Raw genomic sequence first — 27,024 nt, forward strand, 5'->3', positions numbered from 1 at the left:
TAGCAGTTAAGTGACAAGTGGGAAACTTCTCTAAGCCTCAGGTTCTTGATCTGTAAAATGAGGGTAACAGTAGTTATCTCATAGGACTGTTGTAGGATTCAAGGAGATAAAATACATAAATTGCTTGGCACAGTTCCCAGCACATATTAAGTGCCTAACAAGGGATAACTTTACCATTTAACCACTGATCCTGAGAAAGCTATTTAACCTCTTGACCTGTACACTTTTATTTTCATGCAATGGTACTGGTGAGGTGAGGTGAAGTCGCTCAGTCGTGTCCGACTCTTTGCGACCCCGTGGACTGTAACCTACTAGGCTTCTCCGTCCATGGGATTCTCCAGGCAAGAATACTGGAGTGGATTGCCATTTCCTTCTCCAGGGGATCTTCCTGACCCAGGGATCAAACCCGGGTGTCCTGCATTGGAGGCAGACGCTTTAACCTCTGAGCCACCAGGGAAGATCGCAATGGTACTGACAATATCTATTTAACAGAGTCATTGGGATGATAAAATATATGCAATTTTGCATACAGGAATGATGGCTCTACATATACACAGACCTAAACTTAAAAGGACACATATCTAATAAACGGCACACACATACCTAGAACCTGATTGTCTACGTTGAGTCCTCTTACTATCCACACAGATAGATACTCCTAATTCTATTATCCAAACATAGAAGAACATTTTCACATAACTCCAATGAGAAGACAGCAATCTAGAAATTCCCATGAAAATGAGATTTAAAAGAAAAATATGCAATTACCTGAATTAAGGGCTCACTCAACATGCCTTCATTAACCTCCAGAATGACGTTTTTTATTTCTTCATATGGCATACGATACGATCCTAGGAAGATAGCTAAAATAAAAGTTGATTTTATTAAAAAGAGAGCAGCACCACAATTTTAAAGCCCAAATAAATACCTGATTTTCATTTCACAGACTTACAATATGAAATCTCTCACTAATATTAATTTACATGATTACGAACAAACAAAAGTAGTTTCCATTAGCTAACGTTCTAATGTTCAGAGCTCATGCATATTTATGTGTGTGTGTGTGCATTTAGCTGCTAAGTCATGTCCGACACTTTGCGACCCCATGGAGTGTAGCCCACTAGGCTACTCTGTCCGTGGGATTCTCCAGGGAAGAATACTGGAGTGGATTGCATTCCCTTCTTCAGTGGATCTTCATGACCCAAGGATCGAACCTGGGTCTCTTGCATTGCAGGAGGATTCTTTACCATCTGAGCCACCAGGGAAGCCACGTGTGTATTTATATGGAAGATAAATCTACTAGCAGCATGGATAACTACATGCTTAGGCATTGTAGATGAAGTGAATACAAAATAACCCAAGAAAAGTTAGAAACTGTATCTCAAGTTAGCTTTTTAATTCAACATTGAATTTACTGAGATTGTCAGAGGCATTCAATACAGCACCTCTCAAGGAAGACAGCAAAGGAACCTGACACTAAAAAAAAGCCATCAGTCTACTTTGCAGTTCTCCCACATGAGAAAAAATTAAAGTGTCTGAATAATCAAATGTTCTCTAAATCTTTGATGACATTCATGCAGTATGCTATTAGTTGCGTTTTATGTTGAATCACGATTTCCCTTGTCAAATTTTTTCTTAACTGGATATATATGATGTCATATGGGAATAATTCAACAAATTATACCTAGGAAAGTTCACACTGACTCAGAAAATATTGCTCAATAATACATTTCACTTTCACCTCCACTGAACATACTTTTTAAAGAACATACATGTGTTCTTATCCCCAGAACATGAATATGTTCCAAATAATTTTTTTTTTCATGGAGAAGTCTATATGGCTTAACTGTACCTACTGAAAAAGCATCCTTTCTGTCCAGGCAATTATATAGACATAAACACCAAATGAGATCACCAGAATCCAAATAAATAATGTTATGAGATATCAACTAGCAATTAAAATTATTTTGTGTTTCTTAAAAAAAAATGTGCTGACCATCCACTTTATAAAGGAAAATAGACTGTCAGATAAGCAATGTACATATGCAGAACAATTATTAGGAGACTGCTTTCCTGAAAGCAACATTCCTACTGACAGAAGAAGAAGAATGGCGAGTTATTTTAATCTGATTCTCTGTAGCACATTCCTTCACAAAATAAACTCCCATGGTATTTCTTTGCATAATTAGAAATGCTTGATGTGCTGAAATTTCTCAAGCATAGTGTTTTAGTATCTTTAGAATATAAACACAGCATAATGTGGTGCAAAAAGAAATGCTGAATTTAATATAGAGGGAAGACTATATATTAAAAAAAAAAAATTCAGGCCTGGGTAAATGAAGATGGGCTTAAATGTCCAGCTACTTTAGCAAAAGTTTACTTAATGGCTGACTGGTTTGTTAAAGGCTTTAAGGTCCACTAACCAATTTTGCAGGGCAGCGGTTAACAACTTAACTCACTCACATCATAATTCCTTCAAACACAATAGCAATAAAAGGATTCAATCAATGTGACTAGTGAATACTCTAAAACCATCACTCTCAGGTGTAGGCAGAAGGAAAAAACACTTTTCAACTCTGTCTTCATTCTCACTTTGGCCTCTTAACAATGCAGAATTCCAAAGCCTTTTATTCATAAAAGTTCCACCTGGCCTGGCCAAGGCAAAATCATAGAGGGAGTCTATTCTGGCTGAATGATAAAAAGGCAACCTAAATCATGTTTACACCAAATTTTGTTTCCAATAGATGCTAAATATACCTGCTCAAAGAAGTTACAACTTTGCTTTAAAAACGTCCAACAATCTCTCACCACTACCATCACCACCACTCCCTATGTAGAAAATATCACATACAAAGATTCTGTGCTGTTTTGGGATCCAAAATTCTCAACTCTTTTACTTTCTTCTTTGCAGGTATGGTCTTCTTTTCTTCTAAAGCTTCTGCATTCTTTTGAACTGAAAGAAAAACGTTGAAAGATAAATAATAATACTGCTAATCCAAAGACATGGACTAACATGAGTAAGGCATATTAACTACATTAATAAAGCTCATGCCCAAATCAATAAATAGGTTTATTTCATTAGTTCAAGGAAGAGGATGAACATAGAAATATAGACCTGTTTAAGGTTTTTCCTACAAATTAAATATTAGCACTTAAGTAGAAAAGATAAGCCAAATAGAACCAAAAATCAATTGCTGCTTCTTAACTAATGTGGAGCATTAATTACTGCTTTACCAGGTTCCTACAGCAGCACAGGAATTAAACATATAGTAAAATCTCCCTAATTGGGACTAATTGAGCAAAAAGGCAAACATGTATTTATCCTAAAATATGCTAAAATTAAGGCAGGTCTGAAATTGCTTTGAAGTTATCTAAGGTACTTTAAGGCTAAACAGGTTGCCATATGAAAGCCCCTATTGAGACTGCTTTGCAGAACAGATATTAACCATTTGCAAGTTAGACAACAGTTAGCACCTATCTGCATACTTATAATTAAGGAACCTCAAAGACAGGGTGTTTTGAGTAAGTTTCCTTTGTCTCCTTCACCATATTTTAGTACTATTTGCTTTCTTTGAACAAAAGATTTATTTACCCTACATTCGGAAGGTCACCCTAGAGTTCCAAACAGTTAAAATGTCTTGAAACTGTGAAGAGTGACAGTGCCATGGAGATGCCTTAGATCTCCCCCCAAAAGTCTCCCCCATCACCCCCATCAGCCCTCCCCTCAAAGAAGCCATCTCTCAAACCAAACTGAAAAACAACATGCTGTTTGCAATGAAAAGGAGGCTTTATCTCAAATCCCTTAAGCCCTCCTATATAGAAATTCTACAGCTACCATTATATTCCTGTGTTGGCAGTTTACCTCTGTTAATATAAAAACAGGGTTGTAGGTAATGGGACCATGAAAAAATATGAGAAATGTAAAGGCAACATTTTTCAGTTAACTAGAATGGTATGCTCTGGTACCCATACTCTTGCTGCTAAATTTTACCACAAAGTCACATGACCATCATCATGCTGGTTCATTATTATACTTTTATAAAATATAACTTTATTTTGAGGCAATTATTATTTTGTTATATTTATTTATCTGACCGTTGTTAAGGAGATCACAAATGAGTTACTGATTTTCTTATTTTCTTTAGAGGAAAAGTAGCCCACAAACACAGTACTTTTCTTTTCTTTTTTTTTTTTTTTTTGGCTAAGCTTTTTGTTCACAGATGTATGCATCTGGAAAAATTTCTACAAGGCATCAAAATGTTGTGGTCCATTAAGACTTCCTTTGTTTTATTGCTACAAACTATAGGAAAATTAAATGAACTTACTATAGAAATAAAAAAATAATCACTAAAATCCTAACACTGCCATACTTTACAGGTATGACCAATTTAACATAATGCAGAGTTCAAGCAGGCTAGATAATTACACTTGACAAACACGATCTTATGGGAGTGAAAAGTAGTTTGCCATGTTTACTCAAGAAAAGAAAATTACTGGTACTGCTAGAAGAAAAATGACTTTCAATACATTTCTTTTAAAAAATCATCACAAGTGTTCCTCAAAGGGTCTAGGAGCCCAGCGTATTTCCTATAAAATAATCAGCATATTAATTTATCCTAACTTTCAAAGACACTTTCAGCTGAAGAAAACTCTATATAAATGACAGTTCAAGACTGAGTCCTTTTGCCATAAGAAAATAGTTATCTGAATTTTACTGAAATTACTTGTAGAATCTTTTAGAAATGTGTGCTAGTCAAACAAAATAGACAAGAAAAATATCCTAATCATTCAATATGCCTTAAATCCCAGTATGGGAGACTAAGAAAGCACATATACAGTGAAAATGCTATACAGTATGAAAGATACATTATGATTATCCTGCAAACTAAGAGGCTCCTGAATAACCCAAACACAATAATGGTCATTTTGTGCAACATCATATTTTTGCTTTTTTTAAATTAAAGTATATTTCAATCTCTCCCCTTTCCAAATAAACAAGCTTCTGAAAATGAAGATTAGATCTCTTAAATGCCTAGAGTTCAGTTTTATTTTCTGAATCCTTACATATTTTCCTTGTATTATACTTTAGTTTATCTTGGGTTGAAGAAATGGGCTTCCCAGGTGGTGCCAGAAGTAAAGAATCCACCTGCCCATGCAGGAGACACGGGAAACCTGGGTTCAAATCCTGGGTCAGGAAGATCCCCTGGAGTAGGAAATGGCAACCCACTTCAGTATTTATACCTGGAAAATCCCATGAACAGAGGAGCCTGGTAGGCTACAGTCCATGGGTTTGCCAAAAGTCGGACAAAACCGAGCACTCACACATGTACGCAAGAAATGAATAGAATTCCATGAGTGGGTACTGCTGAATTAGGATCATTAGAGCAAACCTAGTTTAAAATAACTTCTTCACTAGACAGGCTTTCAGGAGCAATCATGTTTTCACCATGATCACTAGATATTAACCAGTGGCTCTTATCACCTTTGGGGGCTTCCCTGGGGGCTCAGCAATAAAGAATCTGCCTGCAATGCAGGAGACATGGGTTTGATCACTGGGTCAAAAAGATCTCCTGGAGGAGGAAATGGAAACCCGCTTCAGTATTCTTGCCTGGGAAATCTCATGGACAGAGGAGCCTGGCAGGCTACAATTCATGGGGTTGCAAAAAGAGTCCGATATGACTTAGTGACAAAACAGCAACAATTATTGCCTTTGGTTTTCTTGTCTTTAAAAGCATTCCTTAGCAATCACAACCACAGGCTTAGATAATACAGAATTTCAAGAGAGGTAATGATATATGAAATGTATCTATATAGTATCAAAGCTTTCAAACATTCAAAAGTCTGTGCTTTCATAAAGACCAGAAAATGCCACTTGTCTTAAGATTCTTTTATTTCAAATATGTTTCTAATACTTGTAAAACTCAAATATTCCATGACTTAATTTAAAAATGGGTAATTCCATGACTCAATTAAAACTCAAAATAGATATTTTTCCAAAGAGGACATTTGGAATGAACAACAAATAAAGATGCTCAACATTGGTAATCATGAAGGGAAATGCACACGAGATATCACCTCACACTTGTTAAGATGACTACTGTTAAAAAAAAAAAAAGTGTCGGTGAGGATGTAGAGAAATTGGAAGCCTGGTACACTGTTAGTAGGAATGTAAAATGGTGAAGCCACTATGGAAAACCATACAAATATTCCTCAAATAATTAAAACAGAACTACCATACAGTCCAGCAATCCCACTTCTGGGTATATATCCAAAAGAACTGAAATTCAAATCTTGAAGAGTTATCTAAACACCTATGTGGACTGCAGCATTATTTACAACAGCCAAGATGTGGAAACAATCTAAATGTCCATCAAAGGATGAATGAATAAAGAAAGCGTAATATATACATAGAATGGAATATTATTCAACTTTAAAAAATAAGGAAACCCCGCCATTTGCAACAACATGGAAGAACCTGGAAGTCACTATGCTAAGTGAAATAAGCAATTCACAAAAGCACAGACGCTGCAATAGTTACACTTATGTAAGGATCTCATAGAAACGATGTCGAATGGTGGCTGCTAGGAGCTGGAGGAAGGGAAAAACGGAGAGTTACTGTTCAATGGGTCATACTAGTTCAGTGACTTCTAGAGATCTGTGGCATAACACTGAGCCTACAATTAACAATGTTGTACTGTGCACTTAAAAATTTCAGAGGGTTGCTCTCATGTGAAATGTGCTTATAAATTATAATGATTCTATAATATTTCAAATTACTTGAATGAGACTAAAGAGATATTTTTTAATTCTCAATACAAAAATTTCAAATACTGATTTTATCAATAATGGCCCTATGGTCTTCAGGTTCACGAGGCGTCCATTTTTATGTAATATCTCCTTGTGCAAATGGAAACTCATATAGCCACTGGGTGTGACGCCACAGGATTAAATTAGAATACTTAAATGGACACTGCTAATCGACCAAATAATAATGAAACATTATAAAATACTGTCTGTAAGAATACAATGATGCAATAATAAAGACGTGTATTATTATTAAAGACATGTTAACATCAAGATACTAATTATCTAAGATAAAATGCCCAGTGAGTATTGTTATATTTCCTATAATACATGGAGTTTTCCATGCAATTGTACTATAAATTTATTCCTTTACAACTGAGGGATGCTCATGAGCATAAGCAAAGTAAACATGGTTATATTCTTTCCCCAATCTAATTTAGGCAATGTTCGGGAATCCCATTTTAATTTCTGCTATCACAGTGGATATCCAAAACATGTGACAAGATGTTTGTAATTTGTAGCTAATATTAATATAAACGGGTAACACAATAATTTACATGGTGATAACTAATCATAAATCATAATAAAGGTTTTATAACTAATTTATCTCAAAATTCCGGTGAGAAAGATTGATTTCTAAAGTTGGCATCAATACATTCATTCACTCATTCATCCAGGACATATTTGCTGAACACCTACAATGTGTTAACTCTAGCATGAGCATACAATGGTACACAAGACAGTCTACTCATATGTCTTAAGTATGTGGACTTAGGAAAACTACTAATCATGGAAGTATGTCCAAAATCTAACAATTGTGATTTATTTATCCATAATAATAATATAGCTTCAATGAATACAAGCATATGACTTACAAAATCTCCTTTTTTGTTATCAGAAGTCATAGTTCCACATTAGAGAACATTGTTATCTTAGAAACAACATCAACTGATGTGTTACATTTTATTATAAGAAATATATGGAAATGTACTTCCTATTAAGTACCCTATACACAAAGCCACGGTAACTAAAGCTAATAATCGTAGTGTTTCAAGCCACAGTGAAAATTTAGATAGCCTCCGGAGTGCACGTTCAGTCATATCTGACTCTTTTTCAGCCTCCTAGACTGTAGCCTGCCAGGCTGCTCTGCCCACGGCATTCTCCAGGCAAGGATACTGGAGTGGGTTGCCATGCCCTTCTCCAGGGAAGCTTCCTGATCCACGGGGCGAATCCGTGTCTCCTGCACCGGCTGCACTGGCAGGTGTGTTCTTTCCCCCTGAGCCGCCTGGGAACCCTTATTGAGCTCCACGCATACACATATGTGGGGCTGCCCTGGTGGCTCAGCCACTACAGAACCTGCCTGCAATGTGGGAGACCCAGGCTGGATCCCTGGGTCAGGAAGGCCCCCTGGAGAAGGGAATGGTTACCCACTCCAGTACTCTTGCCTGGAGAAGGTCACTGACAGTGGACACTGACGGGCTATAGCTCACGGGGTTGCAAAGAGTAGAACGTGACAGTGATGAACACTTTTACTTTCACTCATACATCAGATGTACCTCTAGTCAACAAGTCATGCCCAACTGTCACTTTAGATATATCATACAAACAAAAACAACTGTTATTTGCCTACAGACGTACGTTTTTTAATCCATATGTATACAATTCCAAACATGGTTCTAACTACATGGAAATAATTTTTCATGTATTCCTTGAAACAGCTGTCATTTTAACTTCACTTAATAATTTGATGTTTAAATGAGTCCAAGTATGACAAAGGCAGGCAGGGAAAGTCTACAGTGATTTCTGTGTGATAGCTACAATGATTTCTTCTTTTAATTATTATCTTCCACTCTCTTTACATCATCTTTACCCCCATATTCCTGGAAATACTATACAAACACAATTGAAAAATGGGCAAAGGATTACCTATGTACATATACACACAAAACATATGTAGATGCATACACACAAAAGTGAAAACTTTAATAACGGCAATAGCTACAGCAATAATAATAATGGTAGTAGTATTAGCAGTATTAACTACAATCACAATCATTACAACTCCAACCAAAATCAACTTTCATTAAATATTTGTTCTGTGTCTGGAACTAATTTTATATCACCTTATATGATATGTATTACCACTGTCATTTTACAAAGGAGGAAACTAAGGAACATAAATATCGAGTTCTTTGCCTAAGTTCACAATAATTAGTACTCAACAGTTACTCAACCTCACCAGTAAATCAGGGAAATGTAAATGAAAACAATCAATGAAACACCATTTCACATTTATCAAGTTGAAACTAACAAAAAAAGTCTCACTACCCAGTATGGATAAGGAAGTGGAGAAATAAGGATTTGATTGAGCCAACAGTGGCAATAAAAAATAGCATTTATTCATGCAAAATATAGTTAACATGTGCTCAGCTCATTAGTATAACCCAATTCTTCCATTTATAGGTCAAATGATCAAGAAGACAAGTATGTTTACTGTATTTTTTAAAAAATTTCTATTGAGGTTAAACAATGCTATGTTAGCTTTAGGTGTACAGCAAAGTGAATCAGTTCTACATATACATATATGCACTCCTTTTTAGATTCTTTTCCCATATTGGCTGTTACAGAATATTGAGTACAGTCCCCTGTGCTAAGCACAGTAGGTCCTTGTTAGTTGTCTATCTTATACATAGTAGTATGTATATGTCAATCCAAGTCTTCCAGTTTATCCCAATCCCCCTTACTCCCTGGTAACCATAAGTTTGTTTTCTATATATATAACTGTTACTGTTTTGCAGATAAGTACATCTGTACCCTTTTAGATTCCAGATATGTAATATCATGTGATATTTGTCTTAGTGTCTGACTTACTTTACTCAGAATGACAATCGGTAGATTCATCCATGTTGCTGCAAATGGCATTATTACATTCTAGTTTCTGGCTAATTTCATTGTATGTATGTACCACATCTTTCTCCATTCATCTGTTGATGGACACTTAGCTTGCTTCCATGTCCTGCCTATTGTAAATAGTACCACAGTGGGCACTAGGGTGCATGGTTTTCGAATTATGGTTTTCTCCAGATGCATGCCCAGGAGAGGGATGCTGTATCATATGTTTATAACAGTACGAAACTGGAAACAACCCACACGCCAGGGGTTACAGAATGGGTAAATAAATTATAGTATATTAATATAATGGAATATAATGCAGCATTTACAGCGACAGCGTCACAGCTACATATTTCAACAGGAATAGATCCCAAATACAATGCTGAATGGAACCATAAAAGTGGTTATAAATGTTGTATGCAGAGCATTCCTCTAAATTGAAAATCAGACACAGGCTAATTTTATGTATTACTTATAAGTGAGTATATAGATACATATATTTATATATACTGAAAAATTATAAAAACATGGAATGGATATTTAATAGATTAATGATGGTGTTTGTCTTGGAGGAGGAAAGTGATACTGGAAAAAGTAGAACCCTGAAAGATTCAATTTTACCTCTAGTGTTTTATTTCTTCCAAAGCAAAGATCTAGAGTAACTATGACAAAATGTAAGCTTTTGTTCGCTCTGGGAGGCTACTGTACGGGTATCTGCTTTTTCAGCCTGTGCAAAGTTCCATTTTTTCAATATAAAAATTAAAATATGACTAGAGTGTGGCTTAAATATGCCTGTCCCTTTTTACAGTTTACAGACTGAGAGTTAGCCTTGGCAATCCCCAGGACCAAGTGTAAACAGGAATCAGAAACAACAGGGAAGAGAACAAAGGAAAAAAATATATAGGTCAGGATTAGTCAGTGCGGAAAGCAAGCACAATTTTGTTTTCAACTGTGTGTGAATCCATTTGGTGAGGGATAACACATTTGTTTACCAAACCTTGGAAGGAATGGCGGATGCAATATGCAGTGGGAGGTTGTATCTCCATCTCCTTTTATAAGCTGCGTATTACAGCTGTGAAGCTTCGCCCTCTGCATTGCCTACAGCTGTGCACTAAGGCATCCCACAGAAAGGTAGATTTCATCCTGACACCTGCATAGTATCTGAAACCATAGGAATGGCATTACCAAGAGTGTTCCCAAAGTTTAGAGCACAGTAAACAAGACTAATGGTTCTAATGGTGGGAATCACACACACATACACATAATGATTTCCTAATTAAGGAACAAATCTTACTGGTTGTAGTTCAGACAAGAACCCTCCCAAATCAGGCAGCACATGTTACTGCAAATTAACATCTGCATAACTAATATACTTGTGCACCTGTTCATTAAGCCAAGTACTGAACACTGCTAAATGTCACCAGAACACTATGCTTAACAAGTGCATAGGTAACATTGTATATCTTCAATTGGATCTCAATACCGAATCAGGTAATGGACATTTTAGGAAGGACAAATGAAGTTGGCTTGGAGGTTTTAGGGAGGGTTTCCCTCATTTGAAATAATCATTTAAATGCCAAAATTGAAGTATAGTTCTTACTTCATCCCAGTACTTGACAAAGGTGGTGGTGGGAGCCCTTCTGGCTAAACTTTAACCTCTGTGAAGACCTTACTCAAGCTCTAGTTAATCCCTTTACCCACAAATTGGAACAGGCTTTGTAAGTAGGGACTGATCAGGTACCTACAGGCCACGGCATACACCCAGAGGACCTCCTGTTCTATCAAATTTCCTAATTCATGTCACAAACCAATAAGTCCAGCAAGAAACCCCAAGAGCTAAGGGTGTCAAAGAGGACTGCTGAGAAAACATCACTGTAGGAATTATGAGGCTTAAGCCCAGTACTACTAGGCTAATAGGGCATTTTTTATTGAGAATACCATTTGGGCATCCATCATATCCTGTCTTTTCTTTCTCAATGTGGTCCATTTCAGACTGTTACAAATACTGCATACAATTCAGTTTACTGCAGAAGGCAATTAACTTTTTTAAACAAGAGGGAACAAAATAACACCCCAAGAGATGTGGAATCAGGACCTCAACTTGACAATGTAGGCTTTTTCAGTCTGGGTTTCAAGTATACTGAGCATGTCTAGAAGAAGGTCAGCATTCTAGACCCCACCAGGGACTTATTCAAATGACAGAAACTGGGAAACTATCTTATAATAGTTTAAAAGACACTTTTAAAAGAAAATCCTTTCTCCTAAAAAAGAAACTTCTAATCTCCTAGATATGTCTACATAATTGTCCAATAATTGTCTCCAATTTAGCATATCTCTTGCCTGACTCCCAAACCTGCTTTAGTCTTTTTCTCAAAAAAATGGCAACTCAATTCCAATTGTTCAAAAAAAATGGCACAGTCATCACTGACTTTCTTCCTTCACAGGCCACATTTCAGGCTTTGGCAAATCTAGCATTTGAACACTTCTCATATCTCCACTTATACTGAAGGGTTTCAAGCCATCATTACTTCTAGCCCTTCTTTATTTATTGTTGTTCCATTACTAAGTCATGTCTGACTCTTTGTGACCCCATGGACTGCAGCACACCAGGCTTCCCTGTCGATCACCAACTCCCAGAGCTTGCTCAAATTTATGTCCATCCAATCTGTGATATCATCCAACCATCTCATCCTCTGTCATCCCCTTCTCCTCCAGCCTTCAATCTTTCCCAGAATCAGGGTCTTTTCCAATGAGTCGGCTCTTTGCATCAGGTGGTCAAAGTATTGGAGCTTCAGCTTCAGCATCAGTCCTTCCAATGAAATTTCAGGACTGATTTCCTTTAGGATTGGCTGGGTTGATCTCCTTGCAGTCCAAGGGACTCTCAAGCATCTACTCTATCACCACAATTTGAAAGCATCAATTCTTTCACTGTATCCTGTCAATTCATTTGATTCCACCGTTCAGTACCCCTCAATGATTTTCTGTATCATTTTGAGTAAAAATCAAAGTCTTTGCAGTAGTCTAGAATGCCTTGCTTCTTTATTAAATTTCATTTTTTTTATTTTGTATTGGAATATAGGTCATTTACAATATTGTGTTAGCATCAAGTGTACAGCAAAGTGATTCAGTGAAACAAATACACATATCCATTCTTTTTCAGATTCTTTTCCCATATAGGTTATTACAGAACATTAAGTATAGTCCTGTATTATACAGTACGCTCTTGTTGACTATTTTACAGATAGTAATGGGTATGTGTTAATCCCAAACTCCTAATGTATCCCCCCTTGCAATATTTCTCCTTTGGTAACTGTAAATTAAAATGTCTTACTTTATATTCCATGTCCTCTGCTTAGCTACTCTGACCTCATTACTTTCCTTTCATTCCTCCCTTCCAGCTATATTAGCTTCCTTGCTGTGCTTCAAATATACCAGACCAACTCCCACAGGAGAGCCTTTGCACTCACTTCTTCCAGATCTTTGGTTAATGTCGCTTGCTCATAGATATCTTTCCTGATGATGTGCTTCAAATCACGACTCCTCCCTACTGACACTCCTTTTCCCCTTTGCCTGCTTCATTTTTCTCCATAGCAGTTATCACCATCTGACATAATACATGTTATTGTCTATGTATTATGTATTGTCTATGTATTATATATTGTCTATGTATTATGTCTATGTTATTGTCTATGCCTTCCACTTTGATGTCAGTTCCATTTAAAAAATGATATTTGTGACTGTTCGTTCACTGTTACATGCTAGCATCTAGATCTGTGCTGAAAAAGAATAGGTCCTCCAATTATTTTGGAATTTATCCATATCTTTATTCCTATATATATATGAGAATAATCCATATATATTCTTATTTATGCACAATGATTTATGTATAAGATTGTATATTCCAGCATTGTTACTAGCAAAAGATTATAAATGTTCACCAACTAGAGACAGATTAAATAAACTATGGTAAGTTGGGCATTGTTTATAATAGCAAAAGGTTTGAAATGATCCTAAAGCTTTTGAAGAGAAGCCTGTCTGATTAAACTGTGCTATGTCCCACTCAATGGACTACTCTGCTGCTATATTCATGACCAAGGAAACTCTTTATGGAACAATAGGGAATAATTTTCATAAATACCAATAAATAATAAAAACGGGGTATGCAAGACTGTACAGTAAATGCTAGCATTTGTTGAGAAAGCAAGAAAGAATATTGACATGTATTTGCTAGTATATGCATAAATGTTTCTAGGAAAATTTACAAGACATTTATTACAGTAGTTACTTCTAGTGAAAGAACTAAGTATCTAAAAGAACTGATTTCTGTGTAACTTATGAAGAACTAAAGTGAGAAGCTTAGAGATTATGTCAGGGACTGAGGGACTCAGAGAAATCACCAGATTTTTAAAAAATATTTATGCAGACTGGAGCAATATACTCAAAAAAAAGGCACAGGCCTGATGTGGAAACCCAAATCAAACAAAATCAGCTAACAATGTGTGATCACCTCCACCATCCTTGACTCCTGGAAGGACCCAAGAGAACCTTAGAAAAACTGTTGAGGCAAATTCCGCAAATTGTGTAAGTGGCAGTCCTGGATAAGGCTAGATAGTCACTATTTGGGGCTTTGTAGCTCATCCAGTCTCTGTTGCAATTCTATTCAATCCACCCAATTGTGTCCTGGAGGCAGCTGTAGCCAATAAGTAACAAATAAGCATGGTGGCATGGGAATAGCATCTATGAATTTAGAAAACTACGTGGTTATTCACATTTAACTTTTGTAGTTTACCAATCCTTGACATAATAAGTGCTCAATAAGTAAGTATCTAGTCCTTCATCCTCTTCCTTTTCCAACTGAGGTCAATTTATTCTTGCTTCAAGTTTTGAAAATGTGAGTAAATATTCAACCTTTTCCCTGCAAAGTAACACCTAGGAGTGTTGCTTGATAATTCTGTTTTTCAAATAGTGTTCACATAATCAAATACATTTATATTCCTCATGCTTTTTAAAATGTGTCAACTCTACAGGGACCAATGGTTTAGTCCCAGAATATAACTGTCTCTTATTGATTCTCCATATGTTCTCATATGATTTTATCATATGTCTACATGTAAAGTGGCCATAAAAACAAATCAGCCTTAATACAATTATAAAATGAGTTTCTACCATGCCATCGATATCTAGGTAGAATCAGAGCTCTTAAGCAGCTAGAATGTTCGATAATGTTTCACTTGGGATACGTTGGTTTATGAGAAGATGAAAATCTGAGTTCTATAAACAAAGAAACACATAAATCAGAACTCTGAATTTCATATAATACAGTTCTCTTACTTTATGTACATAAAAATATTACCGAGTATCTCAATTTGGTTTGTTGCTGGCTGAGCTCAATGGGAAACAACCACAGTTACATTGTCTCTGTTTTCCCCTTTTGGATTCCAACTGGTTTCAATTTTATCTTTCAGCGGTAATTTTCTTTAGTGCAGAAAACGTCAGTGTATTTTGTTGAAGGCAATTGAAGTATTAGAAAAATTGTGAGAGGGCAGAAGAGATATCTGAAGTTTTCATTTCTTTTAAGTCAAGTTTAGTTTGTTGGTGACTTTCTATTTGAAAGCAGTAAGTGTGAGATTACTTTGGAAATGTTGGGAAGACATGTTCTGAACAAAATCTGAATAAGTTTAGAGTTACCCTGTTCTTAAGACAAAAATTCATAACCCTCTTCCTTCCCCACCTATCATCCTGTCATACTACCAACAATGTTGAATGCTTGGCCCCATCTCCTTGTCCTTCCCTACTCTGTCATCTATTTATAATCTGGATTTGAATACACCCATAACTACAGAATCTTAATATCAAGATCTCTACAGGTAGGGCCTCAGCACCTGTATCTCTTAACAACTCCTGGGGTAATTCTAGACATCAGCAAGATATGGAACAACTGTTCTCTGGCATATAACACAACACTTTGTAATAGGTCTGAAATTATCCCCAAATTGAAAAGTGCAAATATCATCAACAGCAACCCATGGAAGTCCTGTTAGTAATTTCTTCTACAGCTCAGAATCTAACACTGAAGGAAATACCTGCTCAACAGCTGGGCACACCATAGTGACAAATGATGAGATTTTAAAAGAAAGCAAATGATACTTATGGCATACTATTTTTAAATCAATTATCAACTAGATATATTCTCTGAGAGCAAGGATCTTGCCCTATATTTCTATAATCTATCACTCTGCTAAGTACACAGAAGTTTTAAAAGTAAATAAGAATGCATTTTGTACATTAATTAAGAACACATGTGTATATAATAAATTAATAGATAATACTAAAATTAATATTAGATACTAGGGCCTCTCTTCCTATTTTATAGATGCAGTTATCACTATGCAAGAAGAGAAGGGAAAGGAAAAAGCAATGATTTGTTGTTGAAAGGAAAGTGAATGGTAGTTAAAGACAGATTCATTCTTGTTTGATGTAAACATGTTCCTATTTTTAGCATGTTGGTGAAAACAATGAGGACATGTAAGACCAAGAGTTAAAATGTTTGATTCTATGAAAACTAGAGTTTCAAAAAAAAAAAAAAAAAAGGAAAATTCAGCCTAACCAAAAAACACAGTAAAACTAAATAAAATTCTACCTAACCAAGCAATTGGGAGTTTGATTTCATTGCTTTCACACATCAGGTAGCTGCCTGTATGCCTCAGACCAGCGGTCCCCAACCTTTTTGGCACCAAGGACCAATTTCATGGAATACAGTTTGTCCACGGACTAGGAGTGGGGGTGGTTTCAGAATGATTCAGGCACACTATAATTATTTGCACTTTATTTCCAATCTAATGCCACCACTAATCTGACAGGAGGTGCCAGCCTATGGCACAGAGGTTGAGGTCCTTTGCCTTAGACCAATAGATCTCAAGAACCAAACTCTAGTTAAAGTACATAAGAATACTCTGTTTTATGCCAAGGTCAATTTCACTTATGTTCCTAACTAGTAGCAGGTTGATACCACCTATAAGGACTTCCCTGGTGGCTCAGACGGTAAAGCGTCTGTCTACCATGCGGGAGACCCGGGTTCGATCCCCGAGTTGGGGAGATCCCCTGGAGAAGGAAATGGCAATCCACTCCAGTACTATTGCCTGCAAAATCCTATGGACAGAGGAGCCGGGTTGGCTACAGTCCATGGGGTCGCAAAGAGTTGGACATCACTGAGGGACTTCACTTCACCACCTATAACAATGAGAATAATGATAACCTGAGTCCAGCATGTAAGCTATTCATCAAGATAAATTAAATCAACTTCTATGAAATCTATTCCATGGGTGCACTTAGTTTAATATTGAGGCATCGATAACCATAACTAGTGTCTATGGGTGTGTGTGTGTGTGTATCACTAAATAGATCATAGTTAGGTGACTTCCGTTTAACAATGAGCTTCCATGGGGTACTTTATTTCACTAAATGCCAGAAACAGTTTGGATTGTAAGCTTTTAAGAACTTAAAAAAAAAAAAAAAAAGGTTTTGGCTGAGGGCCCAGCTATAAGAAACTCTCTCCTGTGAGAACTATCTTTTAATAATACTATATTCAGTGCTATAAAGCATTTTAAACATAACTGCAGTATGAAACAACATAAGTCCAGTAGTTTATTATAGGATAATTGGCAATTGCTTTCCATGTACCTCTTATTAATTTTTGAGACTAAAAGGTAGATAATAGAGAGTCCTGTATTATTTCTAAAGGCATACATAAGATAAAAGCAATGCTTAAGATTAAATACTAAATCTCAGAGCAAAACAAAACTCAATGTACATTGTATCCTCAACACATTGCTCCCCAAATTCTCTGAAATCTGAAGAATTCAGATATAGCTGTCACCATATAAAGTCAGACACATCTCCAAAAGATTAGAATGAAACCTACGTTATGTTTCCAAAAAAAAAAAAAAATTCAGAAATCCCTTGAATTGAAGGTTTTACTGGAAATGTAAAAGAGAAAGTAATAACCCAGGTAAGAAGAGAGCTGCTAATAGTCACAGACAGCAAATAAATTTGACTGGATCAGGATAGCAACCTGCTGACACTTTTTCCTAGCAAACTCTCTCTAACCTGCTGTGCTTGCTATTCGGCTGGCCTCTACTTCACCCCAGCCACTTCAGTCCCATCACTGTAGGGGCTCATTGTTGCCTTCCTTGTGGCTACCATCAAAGGGCGCCCCTGCTTTCAGCCAGGAATTCTTTCAATCTGAACTTAAATACTGGCCCTAACTACAGAGAGCGAGCAGGAAGCAGTACATAAAATTTGCAACAGAGGTGCCATAAAGAAATATAACCAAATTAAAAGCTTCAAATTGGCTAATAGGAAATGATAGATTCCTATTTCTTACAGGAAAGTGGTAAAAAAAAAAATATATGAACTCCAAGCTTGAGTCTGACAATCTATGAAGAAGAATGAAAGCAGCACTAACATACCTAGCTTTCCACTCAGAGCTCACATAATCTGAAAAGACACTTCAAAGGGCAAATATTACATCTGATATCTGGTATAGTATTTTTTATTTTTTGTAGGGGTGCTTCCCTGGTGGCTCAGATGTTAAAGAATCTGCCTATTTTTAAAAGCCAAGGTGCACAAGATACACTAGGAGTCAGTAAATAGAAAGGTAAATGGTTATATTTCTTTAAAATCACCCTTGAAGCTCTGCCACTAAAAGACATGCATTTTAAATTTATTACACGTATGACATGAGTTATTATGCATACTTTTATTCTGGATGCCTAATCTAGATGAAAAGATTACAGGTTCTAAATCTAAGCAATATTTGTCTACTGTCTACCTAGGACAAGTCTACCTAAAGTTATCTGCCTTTCCAACTGTGCTGTCACACCTGAATCTATCCATTAAGACCCAAATAAAGTATCACTTTCTCTATGAAACCTCCAGTTACCTCTACATTCTTTGCCTTCTACATCACTGCTAGGGCTTCTCTCGTGGCTCAGCTGGTAAAGAATCTGCCTGCAATGCAGGAGACCTGGGTTTGATCCCTGGGTTGCAAAGATCCTAGGGGAAAGCAAAGGCCACCCACTCCAATATTCTGGCCTGGAGAATTCCATGGATTGCATAGTCTATGAGGTCACAAAGAGCTGGTCACGAGTGAGTGAATTTCATTCACCTTTCACTGCTAAGGTAGTTCTACATGTTGCCCTGCTTAACTATGGTTCACGTATGCATCTTTTTGCGTTTCCTAAGTTACAAACTCACAGGGAAGACATGCTTGATACAACTTTGTCTCCCACATCCATCCCACCTCCCACAGTATCTAGAAAATGACACTCAAATATTATGTGAATAAAACCTGTGAAATGCGAGAATGGAAAATGATTACAGGGTAGGGAAAGAAAAGTGAATTTGATGCTCTTTTATATTTGAGATGTAACCGAAGCCTAAGCAGAGATTGAACAGTCAGTGAGAAAGAACTAACGACAGAAGATTAGCCCCAGGTGAGGATGCCTGTAGTCATGGACACAGAGAAGAACAGCCAATTAAGAGGACAAAAAGAACAATCAAAAAGGTGAGAGAAACAGAACACATTGTCCCCACAGTGAAAAAAGAAAGTGTTTCAGTAAGAAAAATAATCAACAGTGTGAAGCATAGCAGGATGGTCAAGCCCAGTCTAAGTCTTAACCCCTAATAAAAAGACCAGAAGAAAACACACCATTTCTGACCATACAGAGCAATCTTGAAAGAGCAATGACAACAGAATCCATATTACAGGATGCAAAAAGAAGTGAAGGGAAATGTCAAAAAGACCACTTGAGAAGTTAGGAAAAATAACTATGTTGAATATGAAAGAGATAGAAACAAAAAGATTGAATCTCAGCTTAGCATAAGTTTGCCTTTTACAAGAATGCACCTGATTGTCAAATTCAAGAACAGCTTTTATGCCGAAAATGATTTCAGTACAAACCCAGCATACAATGATTTACTGGACAAGATCAATAGAAACTGCAAAAGAGATTATTCTGTTCAGCAACCCATGTTGCATCAATATCTATAATGGAATGAGACAAGGTGATACAATGGCCCAAAGCTTCCTGGAATTGCTCATAAAGGAAAATCAGGCAGGAAAAGAAAGCCCACATAGACAGTAAGTAAGTACCCTATCCTCTTTATACTGACGACAAAAGAACATTTTCCAGGGGCATAGAAAGAGGAAAGTAGTATTTTGCACTACCAACTTCCAGGCTAGACATTGTTTAGAGAACTAAATGTTTATACAACAAGCATGACCCACAAGGTCCTGTCAACATCTATGGCAAGGAAACACAACAGCTCTATCTAAGTCAACAAATGAACAAAATTGCCATGTTCAAAGTTAAATGCTTCAGAAGCTGCAGCCTATGACAGTTTTATTGAAATAACAAAAGTTTCTGGATCACAAACTGTTGATGAAGATCAGAACACTTATGTAATTCTGTCATATCAGGGCTAAACTAAAATATAGTGTTCATCAACATTAGCTGAAGGAAATAAACTGGCTGTCACCCAATTACCCACAGCGTCCTGAAGGTATAAAATCTGGCAAGATGAAGATTCAATGGCAGTTTTTAAAGCTTCCCTCTACACTGAGTCCAGCTACCTGAGACCAGCTAGGTAGCCTACAGCAAGACAGGTGGCTTGCTCAACTTCCTGACTGCACTCACAGTGTCATTAAGAAAAAATATTCAAATGAAAGAATAAAATTTGGTGGGTCAATGTGGTTACAAAATCATGCTACCTCAAACAATTTCAGTGTGATACAATGAACAAATAGCTGGCTTCCCTGGTAGCTCAGACAGTAAAGAATCTGCCTACAGTGCAGGAGACCCAGGTTAGAGCAGCCGGGAAGCTCCCCTCAGGAGGGCATGGCAACCCACTCCAGGATTCTTGCCTTGAGAATTCCATGGATAGAGGAGCCTGGAGGGCTACAGTCCAGGGGGTCACAGACAGGCAGCATGACTGAGTGACTAACACTTCACTTCAATTTCCTTATGGGGGGCAAGGTGTTATTCCAGGAAGGGAAAGAGTTTCAGGAAGCAGTCACCAATCACTGACCTTAACAAACCTAAGATCTCCAACATGCTTGCCAAATTAACATTTCACTTAACGTCTTGTTTTAAATTTCATTTAAAAGATGATTGCCTATAACTTCCCATGTCTTTGTATGCCATGCATGACTTATCATCAAGTAATAGTACCCAATGAAAATCAAACATTAACTTCTTTCTAATATTTGGTATTATTAATGATAATGTATTATTATTTCCTATTTAATCACTGGCATAGTTTATATGTCTCCAGCCCTTATATCACAATAACTCTTCAGAGTAAATATTTCACTTGTATTGTACAAAAACTTAGGCTCAGAGCAGTGAAGTAACTTTGTACATCCAATAAGCATGAGTTTCAAAAAGCATGAATACAGCTTTCCAGTCCTTATTCTTTCTACCATAGCAAGATGCAGCCCTTAGTGTAAGCGCCTATCACTTCATTTAATGAACTAACATACGTAAAATATGAAGCAGAGAAACTGGCTTTTAATAGGAACCTTTTTAGATGCCAATTCCCATTCAATGACTCCCACTAATCATTTGAAAATACTGTACATACTATCTAACCCAGTCAGCTAGACTAAGAAAAGGGGTTCTGTAAAGTTATAGGTAAGCATGCCAGACATTCCAAATTCCATCTCTAAAGATGATAAAGGAAAAACTTGATTTATCAAAAAGAACATAAATGAATCCATGAGTCTCTCAACTGATATATTTAATGGTAATGGAAGTATGATGCAATGACTTAACTGTTTCCTAAAAGCAAGAAAAGAAAGACTTCCTTAGAGATCAAGGCAAAGAAATAGAGGAAAACAATAGAATGGGAAAGACTAGAGATCTCTTCAAGAAAATTAGAGATACCAAAGGAACTTTTCATGAAAATATGGGCTCAATAAAGGACAGAAATGTTATGGGCCTAACAGAGGCAGAAGATATTAAGAAGAGGTGGCAAGAGTACACAGATGAACTATACAAAAAAGAACTTCACGACCCAGATAACCACGATGGCGTGATAACTCACCTAGAGCCAGACATTCTGGAATGCGAAGTCAAGTGGGCCTTAGGAAGCATCACTACAAACAAAGCTAGTGGATATGATGGAATTCTAGTTGAGCTATTTCAAATCCTAAAATATGATGCTGTTAAAGTGCTGCACCTAATATGCCAGCAAATTTGGAAAACTCAGCAGTGGCCACAGGACTGGAAAAGGTCAGTTTTCATTCCAACCCCAAAGAAAGGCAATGCCAAAGAATGCTCAAACTACCACACAATTGCACTCATTACACACACTAGGAAAGTAATGCTCAAAATTCTCCAAGTCAGGTCTTCAACAGAACATGAACCGTGAACTTCCAGATGTTGAAGACGGATTTAGAAAAGGGTGAGGAACCAGAGATCAAATTGCCAACATTTGTTCAATCATTGAAAAAGCAAGAGAGTTCCAGAAAAACACCTACTTTTGCTTTATTGACTATGCCAAAGCCTTTGATTGTGTGGATCACAACAAACTGGAAAATTCATAAAGAGATGGGAATATCAGACCACCTGACCTGCCCCCTGAGAAATCTGTATGCAGGTCAAGAAGCAACAGTTAGAACTGGACATGGAACAACAGACTGGTTCCAAATCAGGAAAGGAATATGTCAAGGCTGTATACTGTCATCCTGCTTATTTAACTTATATGAAGAGTATATCGTGCGAAATGCCAGGCTGGATAAAGCACAAGCTGGAATTACGATTGCCGGGAGAAATATCAATAACCTTATATATGCAGATGACACCACCCTTATGGCAGAAAGTGAAGAACTAAAGAGCCTCTGGATGAAAGTGAAAGAGAAGAGTGAAAATGTTGGCTTAACGCAACATTCAGAAACCTAAGATAATGGCATCTGGTCCCATCATTTCAAGGCAAATATATGGGGAAACAGGGGAAACAGTGACAGACATCATTTTTGGGGGCTCCAAAATAACTGCAGATGGTGACTGCAGCCATGAAATTAAAAGATGTTAGCTCCTTGGAAGAAAAGTTATGACCAACCTGGATGGCATATTAAAAAGCAGAGACATTCCTTTACCAACAAAGGTCTGTCTAGTCAAAGCTATGGTTTTTCCAGGAGTCACATATAGGTGTGAGAGTTGGACTATAAAGAAAGCTGGGTGCAGAAGAATTGATGCTTTTGAACCATTGTGTTGGAGAAGACTGTTGAGAGTCCCTTGGACTGCAAGGAGATCCAACCAGTCCATCCTAAAGGAAATCAGTCCTGAATATTCATTGGAAGGACTGATGCTGAAGCTGAAACTCCAATACTTTGGCCACCTGATGCGAAGAACTGACTCACTGGTAAAGACCCTGATGCTGGGAAAGATTGAAGGCAGGAAGAGAAGGGGATGGCATCACTGACTCAATGGACGTGAGTTTGAGTAAACCCCAGGAGTCGGTTAGGGACAGGGAGGCCTGGCGTGCTGCAGTCCATGGTGCTGCAGAGTCAGACATGACTGTGCAACTGAACTGAACTGAAAAGCAAGAATGATTATTTGCTGGCAGTTTTCTGGGTTTGCCTTCTAATGCCTATGGTCATTATCAGTTTGAAAATACAGAATCTCTGTATGAATTTTGCTAAAGTAATTCCAGTAATATAGAATCCATACTAAAAATGCACACTCAAAAGATAATATAAAACCTAGCTTCTATACAAAGTGGAATGAAATTTCCTTGGCATAAAATACCTTTGGGAATGAGTTACCTCTTGGAAAAATAGAGTATCAAAATAATAACAAAAAACCTGTCAAATACAATAAGAGAAAAGACACTGCATTTTCAGCAGTTATTAAATGCTAGAGTTTACCACCACATTAGGCCTCTTACAGCTACATCCTCAATACGTGGGCAAATTAAAACAAATCAATGAAACTCAAATGCATAAACACACATAAGAAAAAAAAAACAGTACTTCAAGCTGATCACTTGAAAAGTGAGAGAACCCTTCTATTAAATGCGACATAAGTTAAGAAGTGTTTGTCCTTTTTTCTCTTCACTCTTTCCTAGAAACTGTCTTACTGCTTTAGGAAATGAAATGATATAACATCAGATATGAGCGGTCTCACAATATTCTAAATTTATATTAATATATGTGTGATACATATATATAATATCATATGCATCAAAACAGGAAAGTACTGAATTATTCCTTAGTTAACTGCTATAACAATTCTGGAAACTTTCTCTTCAATGACATCAAATATCAGAGTTCCCTGATAATCACATCTATGCTTCTGACCAGCCTTTGGTTTTCCACATTCTTTTCTTCTAGCTACTCTTTGAATATTAGTGACCCCAAGGTCCCCATGCTCTCACCTTTTTATGTTGTACTTTCACCCTGTGTGATCCTCTCCCCTGCTACTGATCATTAATCTATGTGCTTATGTTTCTAGTGGCTCAGAGGATAAAGCATCTGCCTGCAATGCAGGAGACCCGGGTTCGATCCCTGGGTTGGGAAGATCCCCTGGAGAAGGAAATGGCAACCCACTCCAGTATTCTTGCCTGGACAATCCCATGGACAGAGGAGCCTGGTGGGCTACAGTCCACGGGGTCGCAAAGAGTCGGACATGACTGAGCGACTTCAAAAAGAAAGATGTTTCTTGAATCTGTATCTCCAGTCCATGTCTTTGCCCTGAGTTGTAGACTCATAAACCTAAGTTCTTCTTCCACAGGACTTACAAGTAAAGATGTTCCAACATGAACTCAACTCCACTAATGTGAAAAGTGGTTTGTCTGTTTCCTACATTGGTTAAAGGCATCATAACCCAATATCTACCACACAAGTAAGAAATCATCGAGCCATCTTTGACCCTTCTCTGACTAAACTTACTCTACACTTCACAAAATTCTGCCTCTCTTTCTACTGTCCTGTTCAGTGGTTTAGTCCCTCAGACGTTCTGACTCTTTTGTGACTACATGAACTGTAGCACACCATGGGATTCTCCAGGGAAGAATGGTGGAATGGTTTGTTATTTCCTCCTCCAGGGATCTTCCTGACCCAGGGATCGAACCTGCATCCATACCACAGCAGGCGGTCTCCAACAGGTAGGTAGATTCTTGACTGACTCAGCCACCAGGAAAGCACAGCTACCTACTTGTACTAACTATACAAGTAAGAAATTTATCAAGTCATCTCTGACCCTTCTCTGCCTAAGCCTACTTTACACCCCAGAAAATTTTGCCTCCCTCTCTACAGTGTTTTCAGAGTCTTCCTCAATTATTACTTAGCTCATTCATTCATTAACCCATTTATTCTACAGCTATGTACTATGGTAGACAATATGAATACAAAAATGATTAAAGTATAACCTCTATCTCAGAAAAGAACAAATGAGTAACCAAAATTATATCAAGGTGTATGAAAAAGCTATGAATTTAAAGTCGTCTCCTGGATTTTTGTTTTGAATTTTTTTCACTCCATTACATTTCTCCTACACATTCATTATTGTGGTTACTGTCTAAAAATATTACAATGCTACTACTTACACAATTTTTTTTCACTACCTTATAGGATAAAGCTTAAGTAATAAGCATGGCATTCAGGGCCTTTCAAAACCTGTGCGTTTCGTGTACTAAGTTGCTTCAGTCATGTCCGACTCTTTGCGACCCTATGGACTGTAGTCTGCCAGGCTTCCCCATCTATGGGATTCTCCAAGCAAGAATACTGGAGTGGGTTGCCGTGCCCTCCTCCAGGGGATCTTCCAGACCCAGGAATCGAACCTGAGTCTCTTATGTCTCCTGCCTTGGCAGGCGGGTTCTTTATCACTAGCACCACCTGGGAAGCCCTTCAAAACCTGACTGGAAATTAAAGTAACAGACTCCAGATAGCCAAATGATCCAGCCATACCACAGTACTCACCATTCCTAGAAAAAGTCAGTAAATTCCAAGCCTATATGTCTTAGCTGAAAGCTCTTTATATCCCACTCCTCAGCCTGAAAACATTTGGCTGGGCTAAAATATCATCTCCTCTGGGATGCCTTCCTGAACTCTTTTAAGCAGAATTAATTATCCTTCCTCTGGGCATCTATAGCCTTTTGTTTCCAGCATGTATGTAGCACTCAATATACTACATTATCATTAGTTTACATATCCAGCTCCCTGATTAAATGTGAGTGTCTTATAGACATCAGCCATATCTTGATCATATCTGAATCCCTGGAAACTATTAACAAGTTGGTACATAACAGGCATTTTTAAAACATGCTTGCTCAATTGGATGAAAGTACTATTTTTCCATACCATAATTTTTTTAAAAATTCTATGAGTTAGAAATGAAAACATATTCTTGTTAACAAATTAAAACCCAGCCTTTCCATAGTTATCGGACAACCCTTATAACCATAATTAAATTAATTTTAAGATGTCATACCTATTCATTGCTGCATACTGCATTTAACAACAGTGCTTCTATGATTGATTTGCTTTCCTTTCCCATCATTAGCATGAAACTTAACAGTTGGCAATGTGTTTCCCTGGTAAAATTCATTACTGGTGGCAAATAACAACAGATTTTCCTATGGCAAGTTCCTAGTATCAAGTCACTCTACATGAGAAGCAGAGCCTCTGTCAGTGTTTCCAGAGCCGGAAGCAACTGCATGCAGGCAGATTTCACTCAACGTCCTCCAGTTTTGAGCTGAAAATTCACACATATATATACACATATAATAGAAGCACACATGCATTCATTATTAAGAGCCCATTAGGAAGATGCTGCTCTATGTAGACTGCATTGATTCTTTTTTATCTTGGTCTCCCTGCACTCTATCTTTTAAAAAAATTTCTTTTGGGAAAGAGGAAGATTATCATTCTGTGGAAGTGGGACTAGAAACTATACCTGGTGACAAAACATAGTCCTAGAAATCACCTCTTCAAGCAATGCGATTCTTCAATAGCTCATTATAATATTTTTTCCTGTTATAAAAATAAGTATTTATATGTAACTAAGTTCAGTTCAGTTCAGTTGCTCAGTCATGTCCAACTGTGAGCCTGTGGACTGTAGCACGCCAAGTGCCCCTGTCCAACACCAATTCCTGGATATTGCTCAGACTCATTTTCATCAAGTCAGTGATGCCACCAACCATCTCATCCTCTGTCGTCCCCCTCTCCTAGGTTGTAACTAAGTAACTTCTCCTTACGTGACTATGTAACTCTTCCTAAAGTAACTATGCAACTCCTCTTTATGTAACTAAGTTCTATCAGAAAAA

The 27,024-nt window shown here is 37.2% G+C and overlaps 1 protein-coding gene and 1 non-coding gene across 8 annotated transcripts in view; one reads left to right on the forward strand and one right to left on the reverse strand.

The window, feature by feature from the left end:
- The window catches only part of DIAPH2 (diaphanous related formin 2), a 1,000,797-nt gene that overhangs the window by 563,245 nt on the left and 410,528 nt on the right, over positions 1 to 27,024 (reverse strand). For all 7 annotated transcript variants that reach the window (XR_009598705.1, XM_060407239.1, XM_060407237.1 and 4 more), the window contains 2 exons: positions 2,852 to 2,953; positions 769 to 863 (listed from right to left, as the gene is read on the reverse strand). Coding sequence is in view for 6 of the 7 variants with exons in the window: in XM_060407239.1 (XP_060263222.1) it covers positions 769 to 863; positions 2,852 to 2,953 (197 nt within the window). In the remaining variant the exon portion in view is untranslated. The remainder of the gene's footprint in view (positions 1 to 768; positions 864 to 2,851; positions 2,954 to 27,024) is intronic.
- TRNAG-ACC (transfer RNA glycine (anticodon ACC)) lies at positions 16,720 to 16,792 on the forward strand. Its single transcript has one exon. It is a non-coding gene; the product is annotated as a tRNA-Gly (tRNA).

This window comes from Ovis aries, chromosome X (assembly GCF_016772045.2).
Source record: "Ovis aries strain OAR_USU_Benz2616 breed Rambouillet chromosome X, ARS-UI_Ramb_v3.0, whole genome shotgun sequence".
Lineage (NCBI taxonomy): Eukaryota > Metazoa > Chordata > Mammalia > Artiodactyla > Bovidae > Ovis > Ovis aries.